Here is a 10055-nt window from a genome sequence, read left to right as displayed (position 1 = left end):
CCTGGTTTCGCATACATTTGGTATATGAAGCAAAACTTCTTGCTTTCTGGAATTTTGAGACAAATAGCTCCTTAGTTTTTCTACTGTATACTAGCCAAATGCAGTGATTGAGGGTGAAGGATTCAGTTTTTGGATGTTAAGTTATCTAAGCGGAGTTGTTCGTCTTCATATCTTCTCTATTATCATTGATGTTTGTCTCGGAGTTTTTTTTTTATCATGCTAGACAATTTTCAGGGTCAATTTGTGATGTTCTTTGTTTCAATAAGATCAAAGGGCATTGCCTTACTTAAAGCAGCTTTAATCTCATCCTCTCCTTGATCTCATATCTTTTAGAATGGCAATTGCTACTTGATTTAAGGCATCATTAAAAAAATTTCCAGAAACCATTAGGGAAAATTTCTACTTTTGTCAATCTAGAAGAACACTAGGTAGAGATAAGGTATAAAACAAGCTGATTATAGGCATTATTGTCACGTATAAAAGTTAGTTTTAGGATTAACTAGGTCATGTCAATTCAAGAAAAAGGGTCATCAATATCTGAGCCGTCACTTCAGGATAAAGCTCTTGAAAGAAATCAAGGAATCCTGGGAGCAACTGGAGAAACAAAGACAATAGTGCAATGAACTTGAGGTGAGTACTGACTTGGGAGTTAAAATTCAAGGATTGAAATGTAATGTGTGAATATTTGTTTTTACTTGAGATAATTTAATCTGTAATAGAAAGGAAAAAATAGATGAGAAATTTTTACTACAAGATATAAAAATTACCTCGATACTATTGACATTGTAGCTCTTCTTTGGTTTTTGGGGTTGCATTTCAGGTTAAGCTCGAAAAGGAAGAAATCATGTTTAGAAGTTTCCTGACCATGTGGTTTGGAGAAAGTACGACAAATAATGTTAGAAGAATTTTTTTATAAGGCTCGTCAATCAGCTACTTGCATTGTGTGATTGTGTCATGCATGCTCTTTGACAAATTTCACTCTATTATCCATGTATAGTCATACACAGTATTTTTTAAAGTATGGTTTTTTTAAAAGTGATAGTGCTAAAGTGATTATGTAAAAATGTAAAATTACATTGAAAAAAGGAAGTGTTCTGTTACAAGCTTATATATTTGTGATTTTGTGGTAATTTTTTTGTGTTTTATATTAAATGTTTTATTTGGAAGTTATTGTTCTAGAACTTTGAGTTAAATATCCATCTATGGCAAGGGATTACGTGATTATTACTATTATTAGAGAGAGAAAGTTCACTTAAAAAAATAAGAGTAATTAGCTTAGGAAAAGGTTCATTGGACCAATTAAGCTAATTACAATTTCTCAAGTTAAATTCTGAAGAAAGATCATTTGAGAGAGAGAAAGAGAGAGATTAATTACAAAATAACACATGAGGAGAGTGAGAAAGAGAAATAGAAAGAAAGAGAGAGAACATTTAAGAAAGATAATTTGAGAGAAACCAATTAAGAAAAATCCCTTGACAAAAAGAGGGGGACCACTTTTAAAAAATCACTTGTGAAAATAAGTAAGATTAGCTTAATAAAATTCTAAAAAGAAAGAGGAACCACTTAAGCAATATCACTTTAAGAAGAAAAAATCACTCAAGATAAAGAAAGATCACCCAAAGAAGAAATATCACTAAAAAAAAAGAATGATAACTTAAGAAAATCAGGGCAATTAGTTTAGGAGAAACTCAGGACAATTAGTTTATAGAGAAACTTAGGGCAATTAGTTTAGGAGAGGGAGAGAAAGAAACCATGAGTGAGAGAGACAACTTAAGGAAAGACCCATGACCTAAGAAATAGGACGATTAGCTTATGAAAACGTAATTATCTTAGGAAAAAGGCTTAATAAAATGCGAGAGAAAAAGAGACCACACAAAATATTAAGAAAATCAAGGCAATAATCTCAAGAGAGAAAAAGAGAAAGAAGTCACTTAAGAAAAATCATTTATGAAAGTAAGGTCAATTGCCTTTAGAGAGGTGAGAGACCAATTAAGAAAGATCACATACAAAAATCGAGGCAATTAGCTTAGAAGAGAGAGAGGGAGGGCACTTATAAGAAAGATCACTTAAGAAAATTAAGGCAATTAGATTAAGAAAAAACAATTATCCTAGAAAAAGGGTTACTAAAATGAGTGAGAGAGAGAGAGACCACTAAGGAAAAATCACTTAAGAAATCAAAATCAGGACAACTAGCTTAGGAAGCGAACTACTACAGGTTAGGAAGATTAATTACGAAAGATCACTTGAGAGAGAGAGAGAGTACTTAAGAAAAATCATTTGAGAGAGACCACTTTAAAAAGATCACTTAACAAAAAGAGGGAAATCACTTGAAATATTACTTATGAAAATAAGAAAAGTTAGCATAGGAAAAAGAGTTACTAAAATGCTAAAAAGAAAGAGAGACCACATAAGAAATATCATTGAAGAAGAAAAAACACTGAAGAAGAAAGAACACTAAAGAAAAGAAAGATAAGTTAGAAATCAAGGCAATTAGTTTAGGAGAGAAACTTAGGACAATTGGCTTAGGAGATGGAAAAAAAGAAATCATTAGTGAGAGAGACCACTTAAGAAACTTAGGACAATCACCTAAGAAAGTTAGGGCGATTAGTTTATGACAACGAAATTAGCTTAGGAAAAAGGCTTCATAAAATGCGAGAAAAAAAAAAAGACCACACAAAATAGATCACTTAAGAAAATCAAAAAAATTATCTTAATTTAAGAGAGAGAGAGAGAGAGAGATATATATAGAGAGAGAGAGAGAGAAAGAAAGCAACTGCTTAAGAAAGATCATCTATGAAAATAAGGTCAATTGGCTTTGAAGGGATGAGAGACCAATTAAGAAAGATCACATACAAAAATCAAGGCAATTAGCTTAGAAGTGAAGAGCGAGAGAGGGGTCACTTAAGAAAGATCACTTAAAAATTATGGCAATTAGCTTAAGAAAACACAATTAGCTTAGGAAAAGGCTTTCTAAAATGAGAGAGAGAGAGAGAGAGAGAGACCACTAAGGAAAAACCACTTAAGAAAATAACGGCAATTATAGTTTAGGAAGCGACCTATTAATAGACTAGAGAGACATAAGTCACTTACGAAAGATCATTGAGATATACTACTTAAAAAAGATCACTTAACATGAAAAAGGAGAGACAACTTAACAAAGACCACTTAAAAAAGAAATTAGCTTAGGAAAAAGAGTTACTAAATGCTAGAACGACATCAAGAGAGATACCACTTAAGAATTTTCAATAAAGAAGAAAGATCACTAAAAAAGAAATATCACTTAAGAAAAGAAAGATCGCATAAGAAAATCAAGAGACCACTTAAGAAATCACTTTAGATAATCGGGAAATTAGCTTAGGAGAGGGGCATGATAATCGGGAAAATCAATAGAAAAACTTCATTTTTTTCCCTTACCAAAAACATTATTATCAATTTTTTAAAACAATAACCATGCTCAATATTACTTTAGACACATGTGTAACTAGCACCCGAATATAAAATTTCTTTTTAAACTCATTATGTATTTGAAAAAAAAAAAAAAAAACCTCTCACATTGCCGCAGCTTTGGACAACAATCACCCCTAAAATTCCAATTAGTAACGCGCGCTTCCCTAGTAACAATAAAGCTGAAAATCTAATATATATAAATAAAGTAGGCATTTTTGGAAAGCATTCGGCGCGCCACATAAGAAAAGGTATTATTTTGACCAATGAAATTTTAGATTAATATTTTGTTTTAGAATTAAAAAATTCACTCGCCACCTAAGAAAAAGTGACGAATAAGATTTAAGAATTTTGCCAGCTAGGTAAAAATAACGAATAGTGAACAATTAAAATTTAAATTATTTAAAAAACTAATAATTATCTTTTTTACATATATGTATGTAAATCTTTGATCGTAAATATCTTTAATCTCCCCAACAAATATTATAAAAATTAGATATTAATAATGTACTCATCGAAACGAATAAAACTAAATCTCATATCACTATGTTATGAGACTAATATTTTTTGAAACATAACAAGTATATAAAAAAACGCATTTGCAAAGGACTTATTTTAACCAATAAATAAAATGATTTGCCATATATTTTACTGAAACTTGGTAGAAGCAACCGAACAATCTGAGGTTAGGGTTTCTATCCCAATCGAATTTTACTGAAACTTGGTTTGATTGATTTGAAAATACTTTGATATTCATAATCATATGAAAACAAACAGGTTTAATTGATTGCATATATATTTGTTTGTTTGATTGTTTACAGAGAAGAGAGATGGATGGTGATGAGACAGCATCCATCCCATGTCAGATCCAAGTCACTGGCCAGCATTTGATGTGCCTGAAATAGCACCACCAACTGTCAAAAGAGCTGCAGGCAGACCAGCTAAGCAGAGAAGGAGAGCATCTCATGAAGCAAGAAAAGGAAAGAGGCACAAGAACAACAAGTGCAGTCTTTGCAAGGAGTTGGGACACAATGCAAAAACCTGTAAGGCAAGAAAGGAAGCAGCAAAACAAGCAGAAAATGCAGCATCCAGTTCACAGCAAGGCAAAGGAAGAGGGAGGAAGAGAAAGGCTGACAGTTAGAATCCTTGAAGCTGCCATACATTATGTATAATTTTTTGGGGAAAACATTTCAAACTGGTGTCAGGTTTTTTTGGACAAAATGTTAACCACTTAGTTATTTTGCAACAAACTTGTTTATTACAACCATTGCAAAATCATGTAGCCCTAAATTTTTTGAAGACAAACAGCTACCAATTTATTTAAACAAAGTTTATGTTTACATTTTTACTATAGCTTTTAGAAGTGTGACTTGATTAGTATCTCCCTCAAACACTACATTTATATAAACAAAGTAGCTGTTACAAGTGTGCAAGGGTTATTTTTTTAAAAAAATATTACCGTTACAAAAAAATGGGTAAGTAGTGAAATAAATTTTAAATAATGGTATATGGTGAAATAATTTTTAACAGTAGTGGTATATGGTGAATTGGTAAATTCCCTCAAACGGCAGACTAACGGCAGTTAAGGAAAAAGGCATTTCGTGTTAATGTACAATAACTGAGTGGTAACAAGGTGTATTACAAAGTTTTTGGTGGTATACGGTGAATTAAGTTTAAACTCAGTGGTATTTGGTGAAAAATCCGTTATCTTTTTTACATATATGGATGTAAATCTTTGATCGTAAATATCTTTAATCTCCCCAGCAAATATTATAAAAATTAGATATTAATAATGTACTCATCGAAACGAATAAAACTAAATCTCATATCACTATGTTTTTCCTTACATATAGAGAGAAATTTAGAAGATTCCCCTAATTTTTTTAATAGTTAAAAGATTCTAGATGAGACTAATATTTTTGAAACATAACAAGTATATAAAAAAACGCATTTGCAAAGGACTTATTTTAACCAATAAATAAAATGATTTGCCATATATTTTTTAAAAAATTAAATTGTCACTTAAGCAAAATTAAAGAATGAGGTTTGAGATTTTAAATTCAAGCGCCACGTAAAATAAATAAACCTACAAAAGATAAATTTAGTCTTAAAATTAAAAAAAAAAAAAAAATTTAAATTCAAACGCCCTGTCAAATCTTAGGCAAAGAAAAAGCAAGTAGAAGCAACCGAACAATCTGAGGTTAGGGTTTCTATCCCAATCGAATTTTACTGAAACTTGGTTTGATTGATTTGAAAATACTTTGATATCCATAATCATATGAAAACAATTGATTGCATATATATTTGTTTGTTTGATTGTTTACAGAGAAGAGAGATGGATGGTTTGATTGATTTGAAAATACTTTGATATCCATAATCATATGAAAACAATTGATTGCATATATATTTGTTTGTTTGATTGTTTACAGAGAAGAGAGATGGATGGTTTGATTGATTTGAAAATACTTTGATATCCATAATCATATGAAAACAATTGATTGCATATATATTTGTTTGTTTGATTGTTTACAGAGAAGAGAGATGGATGGTGATGAGACAGCATCGAAACATTCGCTTGAATCAATATTTAGCAGCTTCATTGATAATGAGGAGGATTCAAAGCAAAAGAAATATAAGAAATCAGGGTTTGAGGAGTTTGAAGGGGCATGGGAAGACAGGGTTGAACCGTTGTTGAGTTGTATGAATGAGATGGAGCATCTGTATCGAAGGACCGGCGAAGTTGCTTTGAATGATCTCAAGGGTAAACGATACCTTCTCTTTGTTTGCATATACTTTCATCCCCAATCCGACATCGAATTCGAATTCGAATACTACTATCCCCAAGATTTCATTCCTGCGTGTCATGATCTCTATTCTTATAGAGATGATTTCGAGATTGTTTTGGTTAATCCTACTGACACCAATCCTGACTATCCTTTCTTCTTTATGTACCCTCTCCGTCACTTTCCTATGTCCTCAATTGTCGTCCCATTCGATGACTATTACCGTCGTTCCTCAATACACCAACTCCTTGACCCTGTTAATTCTGGTTTAGGTTTTGATTTTAAGTGCCTCTTTCTCGATGTTGCTCATAAAACAATGCTCGTTGGAGAACCCAATTCCATGTCTTCTTTAGTAGCTCATCTCAAGGAACTTGTGCACAATACCTCATTCGACGCCTTACATTCTTATCAAAGGCTGTTGAAAAATATGTGGCCTGTCAACTCTTGCCTTCCACCAGTGACATGACCTATAGCTAGGATCGATTTTTGAATGTGTCAAACCCGAATACTCTCATGATATCAATGCCATGGTTTCTCAGTTATCTCCTATTCAGATTGGCCAGAGTTTGGATGTTAAGATGCTCTTGTCCGCTGGTTCAAATGAGCTTGGTTACCTTGTTCGAAAAGACGGTCAGCAAGTGGAAATTGGCAAGGCGATTCAGGACAAATACTTGATGATTTGTTGTTTTCATGCTCCTTTCTTCCGTAGAGATTGGGATTCAGTGGGGGTTCAGTCTCTACTAAATACATATTTCGAACTTTATGCTTTGGGTGTGGATTTTGAGATGGTAGTGGTTGTAAAGATGAAGAAACTAGCTGATTACAAGCAGGTTTTCGATCATTTCTTGTCGGCTTTCCCCCCTTCTTGTTTTGTAATACCGTTTGAGGACTTGAAGCGTCGAGATTTTATATGCAACTACCTTCAACTCGATTATCTTCAATGCCTGATTTTGGATAAGAAGGGTACGGATATGAAGAAGAACATTCTACTTCATGGAAATAGGTTTGTGCATGATTATGGAGCCGATGCCTTTCCCTTCACTGATGAGAAGCTGCAGGAACTTAAAGCAGATGAAGAACCGAGATGGAAAACTTGTTCCACTAACAACCTTGTGGGACTTTTGAGGTGCAAACTGTCTGATGTTCTAAAAAAGACCAATGCAGAAGATGGTTGTGGCACGGTGACTATCTCAGACCTCAATAACAAGGATTTTGTTGGGTTGTTCTTGTGTGTCAAAGGAGATCTCATTCCCAAGCTCAAGGAGGTATATCAACACTGCAAAACTCACCACAAGTCATTTGAAATTTTGCTGGTCTACATGCCCACGCAAGACTCTATTGACCCACAAAATTACAAGTTGTTTGTTGATAATCAGTTGCAGAAGCACAATTTATCCTTGTGGTATATGCCCTTTGATAATTCTGTAAGCCGCAAGCTCTATCGACTTGTTTGCCCCTTAGAAGATGAGCTTATCATTTTGGGAACCCAGGATGGATCTATTGATCCTTATGGCCGAGAAGTATTGATCACTTTTGGAATTAATGCTTATCCATTTACTAGAAAGGAACTAGTCCAGCGGGAAGTAAACAAGTTCAAAGAACTCACCTTGGAGACATTGCTGGTGTATGAGTCACAGAGTTACCTTCTTAAAGGAAACACAAAGATTCCTGTGGCAGATTTGAGGGGCAAGAATGTACTTCTTTGGATGAGCTCTCTTTCTCCCAGTAATATTTCTTTCTATCATAAACTATTATTATGGTACAAAAACAATCGGACAAAGAGTCCTGATTTTGAAGTGGTATTTGTTCGCAAACATAATTCTGCTGCAATGGATGATGATTTAGAACTGTCTGAAGTAATGCCATGGTTGGTATGCCCGTTTATCGCTGACCACTCAGCTTCCATAGAGAAGAAACTATTTCCACATGGGGGCATGCGTGGTTATGATGCCCTTGTTGAGTTTGGAACAGATGGCCTGGTTTGTTCGTTTACAGCTGATAAAGAACTTCTAGATATTGGTGTTGATGAATCTGGAAAAATTCCATTTGGTCGTTCTAATCTGCGCCGCAGTGCAATTAAGAATCTTCGTGGCCCCCATTATATGCTCATGAGTGATTATACAGATTGAATCTGTCAAATGTGGCTCTTTAGTACCAATTTCTTTAGAATTTGCTTAGTTTCTGGTATGTATTTTGACAAGTTTTAAGAGTTTAGTACTTTTACTGGAAAGATTTCCATTGCCAGTGTTGTTTTGTCGATATGAAACTATGATCAAGAAGCAGTCTGCTCAGTTGGTTTTTGTTCTTGTTTTTATCAGTGTTTCTCATTTCTTGAATAGATATTGGGGACAGAACTTGTGGCATACAGAGTTGTTCAAAGACTTCAACTTGAACTTGAAATGATAGGCATATTAATTTCCAGGATGGAAAATTGGAAACGAGTTCTCATCAAATAGCTATTATTCTTACTCTTTTTTTGGCATGTAGAGAACCATAAGGGCGGGGTGAGGATCGATCTCAGGATCTCCTGAAACCGGGAAGGAAGCTCTTACTACTTGAGCTATCCCTCACTCTCTATTACTCTTACTCTTTAAGGTTACAAGACGTATTAACAATTTCTATTCCCTCCCCTTTTCCAATATTCCATGAACATTATTAGTCGACAAAAAAAAAATATATTAAGAAACTCTCTTGACACCTAATCCAAGTTTATGATATAATATAGATCGAAGATAATTTGAGTATTTATAGTTTTTTTTAAAAAAAATGTACGTAGTAATAATCAAGATAATTTTATTCCTCCAAAAACAAATTGCTACCCCACACAATTTTGAGATGGATCGGTTTTGAGCAACATCAATCTAGACAAAGTAATAAAAAGAGGTGTATTTGCAAAAAGTCAAAACTAAATAAAGTCAAATCATATATTACTGGTTTAGTGGACGTAAATGTCAAACAAATACATTACATGTAAATATAATACTCCGTAGTATTACAAAGTCAACTCCAGTGCTAATTGACCCTTTATTTATATAAGTGTAGGAGCTAATTGATGTAATGTAAAATAACTTTGAGCTTTTGGCAGAATTGATTGGCCTTATTGGAGAAGATGTCCAAACCATCATAAATTAGTGGAGTAAGAGTAATTAATTTAATTTGGATACCATACTTTTACGCCCAATTAAAAACAGAATTAGCATAATCATCTCATTTCATCATTTAAACTTAACCATTGTGCAGTGTTGTGGGACCCTGTGTTTTTGTCTTCTACTCACATAACTAATCTTTTTCCATTGAATTAAAAACAGTTTAACTACTCCTTAATGGATACTTATAGTTGCTACTGTAATACAGTACTAATAAGAAAGGTGTAGAGTTTTTTTTTTTTTTTTTTTTTTTTTTTTTTTTTTTTTTTTTTTTTTTTTTTTTTTTAAATATTCCCTATTTCCTTTCATGTAGCTCACTAGCTCTAGATAGATAGTAAAAAAAAAAGTATTTAAGTATGATATATGTTCATAATCGTAATTTCTTGATAATTCAAAAAATGCTTCGATATTTACTACGTATAAACTACTTAGTGTTGTTTAAATATTCACTTATTAGCCTTTAATAAAGACGGTTATAGCATTTATATTTATCTACATGATATTTCATACCTAGTATAAAAAATGTTGAAAAGTTTTTAAACAAGTATTTGCCATTTAGTGCTAAAATATATTTCGTATCTAAATAAATGTATACCTATATACTGTACTTTATTCTTTTCTAACTATCTTTAATTTCTAATTAAGCATTTTTTAATAATAAAAGAGCGAGCCCCAGTTGCTC

General features: G+C 32.9%; 1 protein-coding gene across 1 annotated transcript; it reads left to right on the top strand.

Moving 5' to 3' along the window:
- The first annotated feature begins 6754 nt into the window (after positions 1-6754).
- LOC145621642 (putative nucleoredoxin 1) lies at positions 6755-8356 on the top strand. The gene has a single exon (XM_081676357.1). It carries the CDS (start codon positions 6755-6757, stop codon positions 8354-8356), a length of 1602 nt encoding a protein of 533 aa, XP_081532483.1.
- Positions 8357-10055: the final 1699 nt, after the last annotated feature.

This window comes from Chenopodium album, chromosome 3, assembly GCF_948465745.1.
Source record: "Chenopodium album chromosome 3, dcCheAlbu1.1, whole genome shotgun sequence".
NCBI classification, from domain to species: domain Eukaryota; kingdom Viridiplantae; phylum Streptophyta; class Magnoliopsida; order Caryophyllales; family Amaranthaceae; genus Chenopodium; species Chenopodium album.
This window is presented reverse-complemented; position numbering and strand designations above follow the sequence as displayed.